At 69.1% G+C, this 17,181-nt stretch overlaps 4 protein-coding genes across 4 annotated transcripts; 2 read left to right on the forward strand and 2 right to left on the reverse strand.

Moving 5' to 3' along the window:
* Positions 1-135: 135 nt before the first annotated feature.
* Positions 136-2,875, reverse strand: CHLNCDRAFT_136763 (hypothetical protein; the record flags this gene model as incomplete). Its single annotated transcript, XM_005845617.1, has 8 exons — positions 136-160; positions 278-504; positions 807-954; positions 1,212-1,327; positions 1,546-1,692; positions 1,895-2,071; positions 2,364-2,531; positions 2,750-2,875. The coding sequence occupies 8 exons, from the start codon at positions 2,873-2,875 to the stop codon at positions 136-138; spliced, it is 1,134 nt and encodes a 377-aa protein (XP_005845679.1).
* Positions 2,876-3,089: 214 nt separating this feature from the next.
* Positions 3,090-4,683, forward strand: CHLNCDRAFT_136764 (hypothetical protein; the record flags this gene model as incomplete). Its single annotated transcript, XM_005845520.1, has 6 exons — positions 3,090-3,129; positions 3,273-3,373; positions 3,520-3,732; positions 3,961-4,038; positions 4,199-4,347; positions 4,569-4,683. The coding sequence occupies 6 exons, from the start codon at positions 3,090-3,092 to the stop codon at positions 4,681-4,683; spliced, it is 696 nt and encodes a 231-aa protein (XP_005845582.1).
* A 443-nt stretch (positions 4,684-5,126) lies between these two features.
* Positions 5,127-10,053, reverse strand: CHLNCDRAFT_136765 (hypothetical protein; the record flags this gene model as incomplete). The annotated part of the gene is made up of 15 exons (XM_005845618.1): positions 5,127-5,196; positions 5,341-5,428; positions 5,618-6,082; positions 6,411-6,857; positions 7,062-7,151; positions 7,696-7,762; positions 7,941-8,056; positions 8,227-8,284; positions 8,483-8,629; positions 8,804-8,938; positions 9,128-9,233; positions 9,426-9,506; positions 9,627-9,667; positions 9,803-9,870; positions 9,987-10,053. 15 exons carry the CDS (start codon positions 10,051-10,053, stop codon positions 5,127-5,129), a joined length of 2,046 nt encoding a protein of 681 aa, XP_005845680.1.
* A 741-nt stretch (positions 10,054-10,794) lies between these two features.
* Positions 10,795-12,908, forward strand: CHLNCDRAFT_25653 (hypothetical protein; the record flags this gene model as incomplete). The annotated part of the gene is made up of 7 exons (XM_005845521.1): positions 10,795-10,882; positions 11,047-11,158; positions 11,390-11,500; positions 11,724-11,836; positions 12,130-12,227; positions 12,503-12,581; positions 12,832-12,908. 7 exons carry the CDS (start codon positions 10,795-10,797, stop codon positions 12,906-12,908), a joined length of 678 nt encoding a protein of 225 aa, XP_005845583.1.
* Between the last annotated feature and the right edge of the window lie 4,273 nt (positions 12,909-17,181).

Here is a 17,181-nt window from a genome sequence, read left to right on the forward strand (position 1 = left end):
AGGAAAGGTCTGACTTGACTGGGGCGAGTGTGAGCACTCTGCCGCAAGCGGGAGGGCCGGGGCCCGGCAGCAGCGGCAGACAGGGGACTCAGGGTGCGGCCAGCGGCAGCCAGGTGCTGCCTGCTGCGGGCGGCCTCAGCCGGCGCTGCTTGGAAGGCGCCTGGGCGGCGGGTGGGCAGGCGGGTGGCGGCGCGAGTGGCGGCGCAGGCGGGCGGCAGGGCGGGGCGCGCAGCCGCAGCTGCCCGCGGCGTGGCGCCTGCCCTGCAGCTGCCCCCACCTGAGGCGCCGCAGGTACACCCAATGCCTCTCCGCCTCCTCCTGCTCCCCTCCTTCTCCCTCATCCCCCTGCCCATCCCCAACAGCCTCCTCTGCAGCCTGCTGCCTGGCCCTGCCGCCGCCGCCGCGGGCCTTGCCGGTCTTGGGGAAGGGCGCCAGCTCAGGCAGTACGCCGCCGATCCAGCGGCCGTACCGCGCCCGCGCCGCCACGCCGTCCAGCCACACCACCTGCATGCATGCGGGCCCAGGCAGGCGGTCGCCAGCATGCATTGTGTCTCTCAGAAGGACTGCCGGTGGTGCCCGCAGCAGTCGTGGCAGCAAGCTCAGCAGTGGCGGCAATGCCCGCGGTGCTTCCAGCAGCGGTCGTGGCAGCAAGCCAAGGCTAGGAAAGCCACTGAACTACTAGTAGACCCCATGCAGCATCCCTCTTCACACACACGGCCCACCCCGCCCCACCCACGCCAGGCACCGCCACCGCAGCAGCCCCTGCAGGACCACAGCCCCGCAGTGCCACCCCCTTGGGGCCCTACCTTATCCAAGCTGTCCCGCAGCGCGTACCGCTCATCCCCCACCCGTCCCGTCAGGGACCACAGTATCGCCTCCTCGGCCCCATACAGCTCCCCCCGCGCCGCCGCCAGGTCGTTGTTCAGCGGTACCGCCGCCGGGGGCTCGATGTACCTGCAGTACAGGTGACAGTACAGGTGACCGTAGGTACAGGCAGCAGCTGGAGCATCGCCGTGAGCATCCATGCCGCTGGCTTTGAAAGGGCCTGGCACAAGGTACGAAAGGCAGGACTGCAGGCGAAGCGTGCGGCCAGAGCTACAGCTGGCGGCGGCTGCACCGGGCTGCCGGCACGCCCGGCCGGGAGCCGCCCCGCCAGCCGGGCCTGCCAGCAGGGGCACCGTCATCAGCAGCCCCACCCGGCTGCTGCTCACCAGGTGCTGCCGCCAGGGCCGCTGCCCAGCAGGATGCCCTTGGGGGGGCCGTCTGGGGAGGCGGGCACCGCCACACACATGCGTGCCCCCTGCTCCGTCACCTCGCCTTGGTAGCCCTGCAGTGGGTGGGTGCGTGTGTGTGGTGTGTGGAGGGCAAGCATGTGAGGCCGACTGAGACTGGGGATGCAGGCTCCTTGTCAAGTGTGGGCTGGGGCTGAAGTCTGGCGCTGAGGCTGGCGCTGGGAGAGCAGAAGGGGGGGGCCAAACATAAACCAGAGAAGAGAGGGCATTCGCTACAGGAATGGCGGCCGCGGCCCGGCTGCACGCGGCGCACCTTGAGGATTCCTCGGATGCGGCCCTCGATCGTGCGCACCCGCGCCCGCGCGCGCCGCACCTCCTCGCTCGCCGACTCCCGCACCGCGCCGCTCTCCTCGATGGCCGAACCGACCGCGGCGGCCAGCTCGGGGAGGGTGGCGACGTCCTGTGGGGACGGCGGGGAGGCGGTGGCCGGGTGGGGGTGTGGTGTGGGTGGGTGGGATGTGTGGGTTTGAGGTTGGGCGTGGTGGGTCTGAGGGTTGGGCGTGCGGGTTGAGATTGGGACTGGTAGGGTGTGTGGGTTTGGGATTGGGGAGCGTAAGGCCGGAGGGCGGCCAGGCGCACAGGGCCTGGCCCGTGCAGCGCACCCTGAACGCCTCTGTGACCGGCTGCAGCCCCTCGTAGCCCGTGGCCTCGGCCTCCCGCGCCGCCGCCCGCACCGCGCGCTGCAGCTTGGCGGCGCCCAGCAGCAACGAGGCAACGGCCTGCAGGGCCGGGCCGGTGAGCAGGCCGCCGCGGGAGGCCCGCGCCAGCGCCTGGCCGCACTGCGGGGCGGGGCGTGGAGGCAGGGCGGGGGTGTTGGGGGGCAGGCGCCAGTGCACACACCATCAGCAGCTCTCTGCCTGCACTCTGCTGGCCGGTGCCGGCGCCGCGGCGTGCGGCCTGCTGCATGCCTCCCCTGAACCCCACCTCCGCCGCCTGCATGCCTCTCCCCACAAATCCCCAGCACCTCCCTGCTCTGCATGCCTGCCCCCAGGCCTGCGCGCCCACCTCCGCCGCCTGCATGCCTCTCCCCACAAACCCCCAACACCTCCCTGCTCTGTGTGCCTGACCGACCTGCGCCGTCTGTATGCCCCCAAAGTCCGGGTCTGCAGCAAACTCCGCCTCCAGAGCATCCACAGCCCTCGTCTCCTGCACCGCCCGCTCGCTGGCCGCCGCGGTGGGCGGCGGCAGCATCGAGGCGCACGCGCGCTGGCCCAGCGTGGTCTGCGCAAAGGTGGCCACCTGCACCACCGGCGGGGGCATGCAGGGTGGAGAGGGCTGAGGTGCGGGAGGGTGGTGAGGGGTGGGAGGCGGCGATGCCTGCCCCCTCGGGCGGCGGCAGGCGTTGCTGAGCGCTGGCCCAGCAGGACTGCCACAGGTGGGGCGAGCAGGCGCAGCATTGCAGAGCACGGGCCTCGTGGGAGGAGTCTGAGCGGCATGCTGCGCCAGCCCCGCCCCACCTGCCCACACAGCCGGCCCCAGTCCAGCATCCTCAGCGTGGCCTGGGCAGCAGGACCCAGCTGCTCCTCGATCCCCTCGCTCCACCCCAGCGCATCCTCTGGGGCCCCTTGCACCTTGGCTGCCATGGATGGAGGCGGGCCCGGCCGGCGGCCGCTGCCACGCCGCTGCCGCGCGGCGGCGGCTGCGGGGCTGCTGCGGCATGGTGCAAACGCCACCTGATGCACATTGTGCGGGTCATAGATTCCAGGGCTGCGTGTGCTGGGCCGGTGCAGCACTGCAGCGGCCGGCCGGGCGGTGGGGGTGGCCGTGCAGCCAGCCATTCAGTGCGCTCGCCTGGCGATGCCGGCAATTGAGTCTGAGGATATCACTGGCGACTACAGTGGCCCAAACGACGACCAGACAAAGGTGTGCTCCGCCTGCTGCCTGCCACGTGTAGCAATGAGCTGTGCTACTCTCCAAACCGAAGCCCAGAGTCCCCTGACCTTCGCATTATTATCATGTCGCTTCCTCCCCACACCGCAGACGCCCACGCAGCGGCGAGCCTGCGGGAGGCGCTCAACGTACTCCAAAGGAGCTTTGCTGGCGGCGTGGGGGACGCCCGAGACTTTCCACAGAGCCTCGAGGTTGGTCTTGGAGGCGGACGCCCTGTGTCGGGAGGGCAGGCTTGCGGAGTGCGGCAGCGGGCGCCGGCGCTCGGCTGTGGCGGCAGGGTCGTCTGCTCGCCTCCAGCCTGACTTGTTGGCTGGAAACCCCCCAATCCCCACTGCAGGTGCTCAAGCAGCTGCAGCGCACCTTTGCCACGGAGGCGGCCGTCGCTGCGGGCGAGCAGCTGGCTGCCGTGGAGCAGCCGCAGGCCGAGGCAGGCGCTGGCAGTGGCAAGCACGTGCTATGCATGCTGGACGGCTCCCTCAACTCCTTCACATCGCTGAGCTGGGCCGTGGACAACCTGGTGGACCCAGAGGATGAGGTCTACCTGCTGACGGTGCGCCACCTGGCCGGAGGGGTGTTGTCGCCTGGCGGCCACGCGTGCAGAAGACACACGAGCAGTCGCTGCGTGTTCAGCCAGCTGGCATGCACGCCCTGGCGCCAGCGCCCATGCAGTGCCCTGGAGCCTCTGCCATTCGCCGCTGCACCCCTATCCCCAAATGGTCGACCATGTGTTTGTCCCGGTCCCTGCCCCGCCTCGCTGCGCGTCCCTGCTGCCCCGCAGGCCATTCCATACCAGGACTACCAGGGCGATGCGGAGCGAATCCTGCAGGAGGGCTACGACTTTGCGCACAACGCAGGGGTGAGGTGGATGGTTGGGCGGGCGCCGCGGGCGACGTGAGGCATGGGAGGCGCGTCCTGGCCAGGCCATGGGCCCTGCCTGGCCCGGAGCGCTCAACGGATGGCCGACGGAGCTGCTGTGTGCCTTTCATTACAGGAAACTTTCCCCTCCCGCCCCGCAGATCGCGCCCGCCCGCCTGCACCCGCGCACGCTGACGGCGTCGGGTGGCAGCGCGACGCGGGGCGTGGGCGAGAGCTTGGCGGGGTTTGTGGAGGGGGAGCAGGTGGACGTGGTGGTGCTGGGCAGCAGAGGCATGGGCTCCATCAAGCGGTGAGGGGCCCGGTGTCACTGCACCCCCAGGCCTGGTGCCAAAATGCAGATGATGCAGAGGCGGCGCCGTGCACGGCGGGGCGAGCGACGCCGGCGCACCGTGGGCCCACGCAGCACCAGCGCCCTCCCCCCTCACGCAGCACCCCCCCCACACACACACCACACACCTGTGCTGCTGCCCGCCCCCACACGCCTCTGCGCTCCTGCCTCTGCCCCCGCAGGTCAATCATGGGCAGCCTGGGCATGGGCTCTGTGTCCGACTACTGCGTGCAGCACCTGCGCTGCCCCATACTCGTCATCAAGGAGGGCAGCCAGCCAGGGGCGCCGGGCGAGTGACCCCCTGGGCGCATTGCTGGCGGCCGGCCGCCTGCACCTGCCAGCTGCGATTTCAGGCAGTACCAACTGTGGCAGGTGCTGCGCGCCAGCAAGGCTCGTTACAAGATGAAAAGGGGCAACCCAGTTGATGGGCTGCTCAAATCACATCCAAGCTGCCCACTGCCGCAGGCGCCGTGGCCCCGCAGTGCAGCAGCTGCCCCCAGCTGCTAGCAGCGCTGGCTGGCTGCCAGCGGTGGCAAGCAAGGCAGGTGGCAAGCAAGGCAGGAACGTAAGCTCAGGGCGCCGTAAAAGAAAAGGTACCTGCCTGTTCCCGCCGGCAATCTGCGGGCTCATGCGTTTGGCGAGGCGGGATGGCAGCGGCGGCTCGCCAGCATGCCGCCTCTGGCCAGCCCGCGGTCTTTGAAAACTGCGGGCAGGCGGCTCGTCCAGGCCGGGCCCTCCCCTCACCGCCGCCTGCCCATCAGCAGCAGCGCGGCGATGGCCGCCGCCGTCACGCCGGCGCCCGCCATCACGCTGCAAGGCGCGGACGAGGCGTGGCAACCTGGTGGGTCTGTTGCAGCAAGGCAAGACGCGGGGTGCCTGCAGCGCCCCCCAGCAAGCACAGCCAGCACGCATAGACACTGCGTCATAAGTCTGCTGCCGCGGGCCCCGCCCCACCTGCCCGGGTGCTCCTGCACCCACACACTCCACTCGGGAAGCTTTGCCTCCAGCTCGGCACGCGCGGCGCTGGCCGCCTTGCCCGCAGCTGCAGGCAACGGGCGTGTGTGTGTGCGTCGGCAGGGCAGCCAGCCGATCGGGGCGCGCCTGCCGGCAGCTTGGCAGCGCCTGCCAGCAGCACACACTCCTCCCTGCCTGCCCGCCCTCCCTGCCAGCGCTCGCACAATGCCCGCTCCCCCGCCTGCTCCCTGCCCAGCAGCCTGCCGGCCATGCTCACCTGCCGCGGCACCCTTGGCGGCCGTGACCGCCTGCTCCGCCGCCACAGCCGCCTTGGCTTGCAGATCAGCCACCGCTGCCGCCACCGCCTCGCTGGCAGGCTGCCCCTCGGGCGGGGTCGCCCCTGCGGCGCCGGCGCCGGCCAGCTGCCCCGTGGCGGTCGCCGCGGAGCCGGAAGCCGCCACCGCCTCGCCGGCGGCGCCCACCGCTTGGGCGCCCGCTGCAGCCAGCTTATCCTCCTCCTCCTCCTCCTCCTTTTGCTCCTCCTCCTGCTCTTTCTCCGCCTGCTCCTCCTGCTCGGCCGCCGCCGCTGCCGCGCTGCCGCTGGGAAGGGAGGCCACAAAGCTGGGGACGGAGCCGCCGGTGGACAGCGGGCTGGTGGCGGCGGCCCCAAGGTCGGATGAATCCAGGGAGTGGCGCTGCGCCAGGTCGCTGCCGCACACAGAGGCTACAGAGGCCAGCTCCACTGCAGGTGCATGGCGGCGGGGTGGCGGGGAGGGTAGCGGGCAGGGGAGGGTGAGGGAAGCTGGGGAGGGTGCGGGAAGCTGGGCAGCATGGGCGGGGCCGAGGAAGCGGGTAGGGCGGGGAGCGGCCACAAAATGGCACGACCGCGGGACACCACCGCGCTTGTGGGGGCAGCAGCAGGCGCGGGGCGCCTGGAACCACCCCGTCCATGCTGGGTTGGCATGAACAGGATGAACATGACCCACCAAACCGACAACCAACACATACACAAAGGGCCCGCCCAAAACGACAAGCAGCAGGCGCCACCGGCGGGCGCCCTGCCATCTCACCCGGTGGGGAGGAGGTCAGCTCGATGGCGCCGCGGCTGCCCGCGGGCGTCAGTACATCGTCAATGTACTGCGACTCGCCCGCCGCCACCGCGGCCGCCGCCACCGCCGCCACCGCCGCGTCGCACTCGTGGCGGAAGGCGGCGGCGCGCTCGGCGGCCTCGCTGCCGCCCAGGCCCTCGGCCTCCTCGGCCGCCGCCTCGGCCGCCTCGGCCGCCGCAAGCGCGACGTTGAAGGCGTTGATGGCCACCTCAGCGGCCACCTCGGCAGCCGCCTCGGCCGCAGCCGCCTCTGCCGCCTCCTCCTCCGCCGCCTCTGCCGCGGCCGCCTCGGCCTCGGCGGCCGCCTGTGCGGCCAGCGCCACGGCTTCGGCCTGGGCGCGGGCGGAGTCGCTGGCAGCGGCGGCCCCCTCGCCGTCGCCCGCCTCCTCCTCCGCCACCGCCTCAAACACTGCACCGGGAACCGGGACGCAGGGCATGTGTGTGTGGCAGAGAGAGAGAGAGAGAGAGAGTCGGCTGGGGCAGGAAGGAGGCTGCACGTGAGGAGAGTGGGGTAGAGGAGAGGTGGCGCCCGGCAGCTCTCCCCACACAGCGCCCTGTGCTTGCCAGCCCCCTGCTGGGGTGGCTGCGTGGCGGTGCCGCTGCGGGACCGCACCTGTACCGCCCGCTTGGTACTGCAGGTCCACATAGTCGTCTGCGTTGCTGCTCACGTCGGCGGCGGCGTTGTCCCGCTCCGTACCGCACACTGCAGCAGAGGGGCGGATGGGGGAGGGGCAGGGAGCCGCATGGGTGAGGGGAAGGCGAGTCGGCAGTCGGAACATGCAGGGGCTCAGAAGTAGGGCGTGCCAGGGTGGCACTCGGCCCGCGGCTGGGCGGCAGGCATGAGGAGAACGGCGGCTGGGCGGGCGCTGGGCAGCGGCGCAGGCACACGCCTGAAACGTTAGAGTCCCCATCCAGTGCTCCCTCGCTGGGTGGCGCCGCGGGCGATGCGGAGGCGGGCTTGGCTACCGGAGCGGTGCCGTTTTGCGCCGCGGGAGCCGGGGCAGGGGCCGCCGTGGGCTTGGTGGCCCTCTGCGCAGCTGGCCTGTCCAGAATCGACTTGCCCTTGTCTGCACACCAGTTCACGCCGCCACCGTGGCAGGTCAGGAGTGGGGCAACTCTTGGCTAGGGGCTGGCTGGAACAAGCGGCCCGGCAGCGGAACCAGTGGCAGCAGAAGCAGAGGCCAGCAGGCGGCCAGCAGGCGGCGCGCCAGGCGGTGGCAGCGGCGCCGGCGGCTGCGGCGGCGCACCAGGGTCGTGGGCCCCCGCCCGCAGCAGTGCGCCCTCGGCATCGCTCTGCTCAAACTTGCGGGACACCTGCGGGGGCAGCGGGGCCAGGCAGGCACTCAGGCGGGCAGGCAGAAGCGCATCCCAGGAAGAAGGGCGATGATCGATGACTGGAGGGTCAACCCCTGAGCAGCCGCGCCAGCCGCGCACTGAACAAGGGCCCGCCATCAAACCCGCCCGCCAGCCTGCCCGCCAGCCAGCCAGCCACCTGCAGCGCTGTCCACCCGTGCCCGTCCAGCATCTCAATGTCAGCTCCCCTGCTGAGCAGCAGCTCCAGGGCGGCCACCTGCCCCTCCCGCGCAGCCACGTGCAGCGGCGCCACGCCTGCGGGGCGCAGCCAAGAGGGGATGGGCGTGGTGGGTGGCAGCGGAGCTGTGTGCGAGCGGTGCAAGTGGTTGTGGTGGTGGGGCGACCGTGTGCCTTGCTGTGCTGGAGAGCTGTGCTGCCCTGCAGCGTTCACCCAGCAGAGCAACCCCCCACACAGCCCAGCCCACCTGACTCCACATCAAACATCTTGTCGGCTAGCAAGCCGGGCTGCGCCGTCAGCGCCGCCTGCGCCGGACGCAGCGCAGCGGAAGGCAGCGGCGGGGCTCAAGGGAGGGGCAGCTCACGGTACGGCCGCCTGCTGCGCCCGGCTGCCAGGGCTGTGCGATTGGCAACAAAGCGGCCTGCTGGGCAGATGCAAACACAACAAGGTCGCGGCCCCACCGCCCACCACCCGCCCACCAACCTCCGCTCCACACAGCGCACCTCTGCCGCGGCGAGGTCTCCCGCCGCCACCGCCGTGCACAGCTGCTGCACCGCCTTCTGCCGCGCCGCCTGCGTGTCCCAGATGGCCTGCAGCTGCGGGGTGAGGGCTCCCTTCACTACCATCTCCGTCACCTCATCCCGGCTGACCTGCACAGGGAGAGGAGGGAGGTAGAAAGTGGTACGGCGGTGGAACATATGTTAACATGTCCGTGTGCGTCTGCCTGGCCGTGTGGTGTGGCAGGGCAGGGGGCACGCGAGCACACCGCGGGCAGCACACGCAGGCTATCCCTGCGCAGCAGTAGCGGCAGGCCAGAGCTGGACCACCCCGGTGGCCGGCAGCAAGCCCCAGGCCGCTTCCCGGCCACGCCGCCGCGCCCTGCTTGCCTGCAGGCCCGCCTGCTGCGCCCATCTGTAGGTCCAAAAGGCCTGGTGGTCCTGCTTCTCATCCAGTACGGGCTGCAGGGGGCGGCACGGACGGGGGGCGCAGGGTGGGGGGCAGGAGCAAGCGAGGCTGGAACCCAACGCAGGAGGGCAGAGGCAGCTGAGGCTGCGGCTCCACCCGCGGTGCACCAAAGCAGCCCCATCGGCTAGCATGCGGCCGACTTGGCGCCAACTCAGCGCCAGCTGGGCGCCAGCTGGGCTCACCAGCGCGCGGTCCGCCCGCGTCTTGGCCATCACCACCACCCGCCGCTCCTCGCCCAGCCCACGGCTGGAGGTGCCCAGCCCGCCAAGGCCCACTGCTGTGGCCGTGCTGCGGCAGCAGGGCGCAAGGGTGCCAGGCCCGGACTGAGCCTCCGGCGACAGCACCAGCTCCCTCCAACCAGGGAGCAGGGATCGCACGGCCACAGGCGCCACGCTAGCATCCCTGGCCAAGTCGAAGGACACATGCAGCATGTTGCAGGGCAGGCAGAGGCCACGGAGCCACCTGCACACATACACTCACCCGTGCACGCTGGCTCGGAGCGCCTTGGTGAGCTTGGGGGAGAAGGCCAGCTCAGCCTCTGGGTCGGCGGCCACGCCGTCCCTGGGAGGTGGCAGGAGAAGAGGAGCACAGCGGCTGTCGGCAGCAGCAGGCAGGGAGAGAGGGAGAGCGCGGCACGCCCACGGGGACCCTCGGGCAGGATCTCAAGAGCCGCCTCCATACCTGAACCAGCCGAGGAGCGCCCCCAGATCCTTCCAGTCCCCCTGCAGCGCAGCAGGCGCGGCGACGGAGGAGGTGAGCAGGCGCATGAAGCTGCACGCGCAGGCTGCGAGGGCCCCCAAGATGCAGGCATGATGCACCCAAACTGCAGGCCACACGCCGAACCCATCGCGACTCACCATCTCTAGCTGGCTGGTGCCCAGGGGTGTGGCGCCGCTGGCGCCCTCATGGCTCCGTGCAGGGCACTCTGCACATCATGAAGCACCCACATCCAGTGTGTAGCGGCATGGCGTCAGCACTGTGGCAAACGGGCTGCCCGCAAGGCGTGCGGCTGTGTTGTGGCATCCCCTAGCAGCAGCGCACCTCGCCCCTTGAGCGCTTTATAAAACCCCGGGGTCGCCCTCAGCTCCACCAGCAGCGCCTCTCCCATGGGGGCCGCCGGTGCGGGCTGGCCAGGGCGGCCCTGGTGCCGCCCGCCGCCGCCGCCGGCCGGGCCGCCTCGTCGTGCTCCGCCACGCCCGCCCCTGCCCGCTCCCCCGCCTCCCCTGTTGCTCCTGCCCATCCGACGCTTTCTGCTTGCTCTGGGGCGCCTGCCCGGCTCGGTAGAAGCCCTCGAGGACTGAGAGTGGCACTGCCCTGTTCGGCCGTCGGCTGCGAGCGTGTTGCTTTGCCCCGGCGTCAATTGCCTAGTTGTCGATTAGGTTTGGCGCCAAACCTGTCTGGCCATGCTACGTGCTGCGCAGGAGGCCACGAAGGCCCCCTCCTGCTGCTGAGACGCATCCAGTTCACTTTGACGATAGCTGCACATCGCCGTGCGCAACAGGGACGGGCTGATTGCGGGCTGATCGAGCTGCCAGCTGATTGCAGAGCAGAACGCCCTCCACACGGCTGGGCTAGCTAGATGTTGCCCAGACCGCAATCACACTCGTCAGCCCTGGGCCCGGGCTGCGCCGGGCCCAGCCTGGCCAACCCCACTCCCCTGGCCTTCGAGCAGCAGCACACCCGGCACGCGGCCCAGGCGCCCAGCTGCGGCGCAGAGGCGTTTGCCGTGGATCCCGCGGCGCTGGCCAGCGGCCAGCCCCGCAAGCACACGACGTGAGTGGCAGGAGGCGGGGCGGCGGCGATCACTCTCGCCTCGCCACGACTGGCCGGTCAATGCTGCGTCCATGCCATGCCATGCAGGTACCCCTACGTCACTGGCACCTCCATGCTGGGCATCACATACAAGGACGGCGTGTTGCTGGCATCCGACACGCTCGGTGCGGCAGCTCGCCACGCCGCTGCTTCCACGCTATGCTCTGGCCCGCTCCACGCCCACGCCGCACCTGCCTGCCGTGGCCTGTGCAGCGCCCTCCTCTCTTTCCCAGCCACGCACGCCCCCGCGCCAGAGCCCGCGTTGGCCGCCGTCCCACCCGTACTGCAGGTGCCTACGGCTCCACCAAGCGGTACAAGTCGTTTGAGCGCATCCGCAAGGTCAACGACGTGTGCGTGCTGGGCGCCAGCGGCGAGCTGTCGGACTTCCAGTACATCATGAGGTGGGCAGCGGTACATTGCAGGGCACTGCGGTGATGGGCGCAGCACGCGGGCACGGAAAAGGCGCGCGGCGGCCCTCCACTGCTGCGCACTCTCGGCACGGCTCTGCCCTGGCTGGGCTAGCTGGAGGCTGCGACGAGCTCGTGTCCTCCACTGCTGTTCGGCCACCCCGCGTGCTCCGCCGCCGGTCCCAGACCGTACCGCTGTGCCGCATGTACCGCACCGTACCGCAGGCTGCTGGAGGAGCTGTCTGACGACGACTTCTGCATGGACGATGGCCACCACCTGAAGCCCGCAGAGGTACACTCGTACCTCTGCCGCGTGCTGTACAACCGCCGCAACAAGTGAGCCCGCGCGCTGGCGGAGTCAAAGCAGGGTGGGAGGGTCTCCAGCGGGAGGGGTGGTTGCCTCGCTGGAGCTGCGGCGGGGCGCTGCTGCCAGCGGATGCCCGGGCCTGGGGGCAGCCCATGCGTGGTGGCAGCTCCTGCGTGTCGTGCTGCGGGCTGCCAGCCACACGCTGCTCCTGTCACACGCTGCCCGCGCGTGCACGGCGGCCCCGTGCCGCAGGTTTGACCCGCTGTGGAACAGCCTGGTGGTGGGCGGCTTCTACGCGGGCCAGCCCTTCCTGGGCACCGTGGGCATGATTGGCACCAACTATACAGACGTCCACCTGGCCACAGGTGGGCTGGGGCCGCCTGGCGTGGGGCGTCGGTCGGTGGGGCTGGCGATGGCAATACTAGCGATCAAAGGGCCCGGCTGTGGGGCCAGTCAGCTGGGCCGGGCGCCTGCCTGCCTGCCTGGAGGAGAGGGCAGGGGCGGAGGCTGGTGGGGCACAGGGGCGCAGGCGGGCCCTGCCGGGTGGACGTGTCGAGTGCGCCTCACTTGCCTGGCTCCTCTGCGCCGCCTCCCGCTCCCATCCTGCCATGCCGGCCCCCTGATCCCTCCTCCCTGCCCGCCCCCCCGCCCGCGGCAGGCTTTGGCAACCACCTGGCGCGCCCGCTGATGCGGGAGAAGCACCGGCCAGACATGAGCGAGGAGGAGGCGACGGAGCTGATGCGGGAGTGCCTCAAGGTGCGGCTGCTGCCGCGCCACTGCCGCTGTCGCTGCTGCCGCTGCAGCCGCTGCTGCACCTGCTGCAGCGGCGACGGCTGCGCTGCACGAGGCGGGCCGCAGCCCGCTGCCCCGGCGCAGGGCCTCCCGACGGTCCTGCACCTGCACCTGCTGCGTGGCCTGCTCCTGGCTTGAACCCGCTGCCGCCTCGGGCTCGCCCGGCACCAAACTGCGCCGCCGCTGCTGTTTCTCATCCTCGCGCGCGCGTGCGTGCGTCTTTTTCTGTGCACGTGCAGGTCTGCTACTACCGCGACAAGAACTCCATCAACAAGTTCCAGATGGCCAAGGTGTCGGCAGAGGGGGTGACCATCAGCGGTGAGGGGCAAGGGGCTGGCTTGGGTAGCCCAGACCAAACGCACCTGACGCGCGGGGGTTGGCTAGCCGTGCGAGCCTGCCGATGCCATGTTTGGTGGTGGCTGGGGGTGGGTGGGTGCACGGTTTGCTAGGAGAGCTGCTGCGCAGCAGTTGGGGCTTGGCGCCTGCGTCGTTGTGACCGGCGGCTTTGCACGAGCCCACAGCCACACTGACTGCTGTGCTGCCACCCTGGCTGTCCGTTTCCCTGCAGAGCCGTTTGCGCTGGAGACCGACTGGAAGTACAAGCTGTTTGAGAACCCGGCTGCAAACGCTGCGGGAGCCTGGTAGCTCTGGGCGCTCCCGCCGCTGCGGCAGCGCTCATGTGGCGTGGCCACAGGGGCGAGCGTTGCAGAAACCTGGCCCGGTCAGGGTGGCGCGGCATCGGGCCTGTAACCCTGCTACAGACTACTCTGGCGGCCTGGTGGGGAGGAAGGGGGCAAGAGGCGGCGTGCGGGGCCAGCAAGGCCTGCGCTGGCGGGAAAGTGGGTTTGCTCTGTGATGCGGGTTCAAGGCAGCGCCTCTGCTTGCTGATAGCATCTTGTCTGCTGTGGTATTAGCATCAGCGCAGGGTGGTTTTGGACCCGTAATTGGTAGGCATTGCCCGGCAAGCAAGCGTACAGAGATGGTGACCGCCCTTCTGTCAGCGGCTACTCGATCGCTCGCCAGTGCTTCTTGGGTTTGCGGGGCATCCCACAAGCTAAACCAGAGGCTTTGAGGTCCTAACCTCACAGGGCGGTAAAACGGTCTCGAGGAGCCTTGTTCAAGCGGTTTGGGTCTGCACGCCCTCCCCAAGCTGCAACAAGTGAGGCAAGGAATTCTGGGGGCCCTCTGGCCTGTAGCAGTCTTCACCTACTGTCCCGCAAGGCGGCGGGCTACCCCCTCAAACTCACCCGCCCCAACACCTGCTGCAGAGACTTGATCTGGTGTGGGCTGCGCCCTCTGAGCATGGCGCTGGGCGCCAGGAACCCATCCCGGCGCTCGCTCACGCTGGGCGGGCGGCCGGCGAGGCCACCACCGCCACGTTGCTTCCCCTTCCCAAGCATTGCTACCTCTGCCAAACTAGCAGCAGTGGCGCTGGTTCTGCTGTGGAGCACCGCTGGTGCGTCTTGCTGTTGCCTACCCAGCAGCTACATGAAGACGCGTTTGTGCTTGTACATCCACTGCCCAAGCTGCTTAGGCCCGCTTGGCTGCAGGCCTGACCATCCAGCTGCGACGGGGTAGTGTGACCTCCAGCACCAAGACAGCTAGTTATGCAGAGGTGAGCCAGGCGAGAGGGGGACCTGCGAATGGGGCAGCAGTGGAGGCGGGGCCTGCTGCCACCGCCTCATGCGAGCAACGACTTGCGGCTGGCGCAACTGCTGTTGTCGCCACTGCAGGGCGACCCAGGTGTCCACTGGGAGCAAGCGCAGTCCGCAAGTGATTCAGATCTCCCCAAGCCGCCGTCTTGGGAGCGTCCAGAGTTGAAGGGCCTCAAGGAGCCATGCGATGGCGGCAAGTGCAGCAGGCCACGCCGGGACCGCGGACAGCAGCGAGCGGCGGGTGCCACGCTGCAGCAGCAGCAGCAAGACGTGCAGCAGCAGGAGGAGACGGAGCAGCAGCAGGAGGCGCCGGGGCAGCGGCAGGGGCAGGTGCAGCATGCGGAGGGCCGGGCGGGTGCAAAGGATGGGGCAGATGCAAGCGCGGTGCTCATCGGCTTCCGGCGGATGGGCGCCAAGGATGAGACCCAGATCAAGGGGGATGCCGCCATGAAGGCCGTGCTGGCAAAGCTGCGGGAGGGATGATGCCAAGCCTCCCACCACCCTTTTCAGCGCACTGTTTTTCCATTTCTTTTCCCCACAGGTGGCTCGCTCTCCCCATTCGTCTGCCTCCTGCATGGGCTCAGCGCTTGGTACGGGTTACATTTTTGTTTTTCGCCTGGCAACCACCTCTTCCGCTTACGTATGCTGTCAAGACACAATATGACCCGCCTCTTCATGAATCAGTTTCTATGTGAATGAATTTGTCACCCTCCCTCCCCGTCTCTCTTACTTCTTGCCCAAGCATGCCTCTTGGCCCACATGCCGCTCTACTTGTATTTTGAGCGGACACTGGCTGGCTCACTGACTGACCAACCCTCTTTTACAATCGCACCCGAATCCCTGAGTTGCGATGGGGCGTTTGCTATCTCATGACGGATCTCGTCGCGTTGAGGCCTTTGTCATTGCATCAGCAAACATTTTCTTGCACTCCCGGCAACCAGCTGGCCGTCGCAGGTGGCTTCTTGTGCTGCCAGATATGGCAGCACGTTGGTGTAACTTATAATGTGCAGCGTGCAGGATTCAAGGATAGTACGGCTTTGGGAGAGGGTGGCAGGGGTAGCGGGCGCGGTCTCAGCTGCAGCGCACACTTGCGGAGAAGGAGGCGGAGAAGCTGCCTGCAGCGGCGGCAGCAGCTGGGCGGTGCATGACGGTTGCATGGCAGTGAATTGTGACTCACCAAGTGGTTAGAAGCACTCAAAGGCCGTTGGTAGTGGCCTAAAGGCTGGTCAATTCTTCAAATGTCCCCCTGTGCTGCTGAGTGGCGCTGAGTGGCGCGCTTGGCGCAGTACTGCCAACAATGCAAGCCTGCTCCCCAGCTGCCAAGCCCCTTTCCAGCCTCGTGCTTCCACTCCAGCGCCTTCCATCTGCCCCCCCACCTTATTTTGCAGCGAAACCCTTGTCATCGGCACTCCCCCGCATTTTGCCGCCAAACGCGTTTCCCTGTTTTCGGCTTGTCAGCCAGCCGCCTCACGATCCTGCCACAATAGTGAGTGAGAGCGCCTGCGTGGGGCGCATTGTGTGGCTGGAGCGGGTGGCGGCGACCTGAATGGCGATGCATACAAAACTAGTTCCCCCTCCCTCTGCGCTTCCTGCTGAGCTCTTCTCCGACGCCTCGCGAGTCAAATTCACAGCGCGTGCCGGGCGGCGGGGAGCTGCAGGAGCAACTGCGCGTGTCGGAGAATTCAGCGACTGAGGACTGCCGGCAGCCCTGCTCCTGCTTCTTCTCCTGCAGGAGGCCAAGGCTATCGATCCTGTGTTTTTATCACCATGACGCTTCGCTACGGCGGCTGCTCCAGCCCCCGCTGCGGTGCGCGGGGCTCCAGGCTGGCGGTAGCGTCGCTCATCCTGCTGTGGCTCTGCTCAGGTGGGCTGTTTGCTCTGCAGTTCAGGTCGTGTCGGGGCTGATGCCCACCCTTCTGGCCCCAAAATGTATGCTCGCGCCAAGATGTGCTCAGCAGCATGAGGCAGCTGCAGGGGAGCTGTTTGAGTGGCTGCGCTGTACCAGTACCAGCGCAGCCATTCACCGCACTGCCGCCACTGGCCGCCTTGCGCCTGCCTGCAGGCATCTTGCTGACGCTGCAGAGAGAGTCCTTCCTCCCCATTTCACAGACAACAGGCTCTGCAGAGGTGAGCCAGGTTGGCGCATCGCACACGCGGCTCCTGCCTAGCTTGCCACTCGGTGAATCGGCTGCATCTGATTAATGCCGCCGCCGCCGCCGCTGCTGCCCTGTGTGCCGCAGGACGACCCAATGCTGTCAGAGCCGCATCTGGAGGGCCAGGAGGAGGCCGGCTCGCAGCGTGGGAAGCTGGCAGACAGGAGGAGCCTGCATGAGCGCTGCAGCGACGGCACGCCAGGCTGCAGCTTGCACGGCCGCCTGCCGCTGGAGGGCCGCCTGCAGAGGAGCGAAGCAGTGCAGCAGGCCATCGAGCAGCAGCAGGAGCAGGAGCAGGTGGCTGAGGACCCTGAGCCGGCGGGCCTGTCTCACAATGCCGACACAAGCTCGCTGCTCATTATAGCCTATTATAGCCAACAGTAGCCCACCCGTCCGCTCACAGAGAGCCATCGCGCCGGCCTCGCGCCGATCACCCCCACACCCCCACCCTCCACACTCACCCACCCACCCATCAGCATGTCAAGCAGCGAGGGAGCCAGCCTTGGGCAGCGCAGCCAGCAGCCGATCAGCAACCCGGCCTCCCGGGCATCCCTGCGGCCCGATTTCCCCCATATCGTGGTCAAGGGGCTCGCTCTGGAGGCCGGTGGGGGCCTGGGGGCCGCAGTCGCAGCCTTCGTTTTGTTTTGCCGGGCCAGCCTTCACCTGCCAGTGCCTGACTGTGTGCCTGTGACCTGCGTTGAGATTCGGGTGCGTGGGGACGGGCGCAGCGAATGCCACCTGCGACTGACTCCTGCCCTGTGCGGCGCCCTGATGGGTGCCCGCCGCCGCCTTTCGTGGGCAGCACCAGAGGTCAGCATTGACCTCTGGCGCTCACCTGGGGAGCTACAATACCTCCATGAGCTGCGCCAGCAGCGCGCGGAGGAGCCCCCAGCGCGCCAGGTGGGGCGGGCTGCGACCTCTCGCTGGTGGCGAGCGGCTCCCCTCCCGCCGCCCTCAGCTGAAGTCGTTGCCGCCCCTGTTGCTGCTGCCCCTGCCCAGCCCACGCCTGCGCCGCCTACACTGCCTGCCGCCGCCGCCGCCGCTGCCGCCGCCGCCGCTGCCGCCGCCGCCGCTGCTGCCGCCGCCATGCCCATCGCCCGGCCGCACGCA

The sequence above is a fragment of the Chlorella variabilis genome, assembly GCF_000147415.1.
Source record: "Chlorella variabilis unplaced genomic scaffold CHLNCscaffold_17, whole genome shotgun sequence".
In the NCBI taxonomy this organism is placed as follows: domain Eukaryota; kingdom Viridiplantae; phylum Chlorophyta; class Trebouxiophyceae; order Chlorellales; family Chlorellaceae; genus Chlorella; species Chlorella variabilis.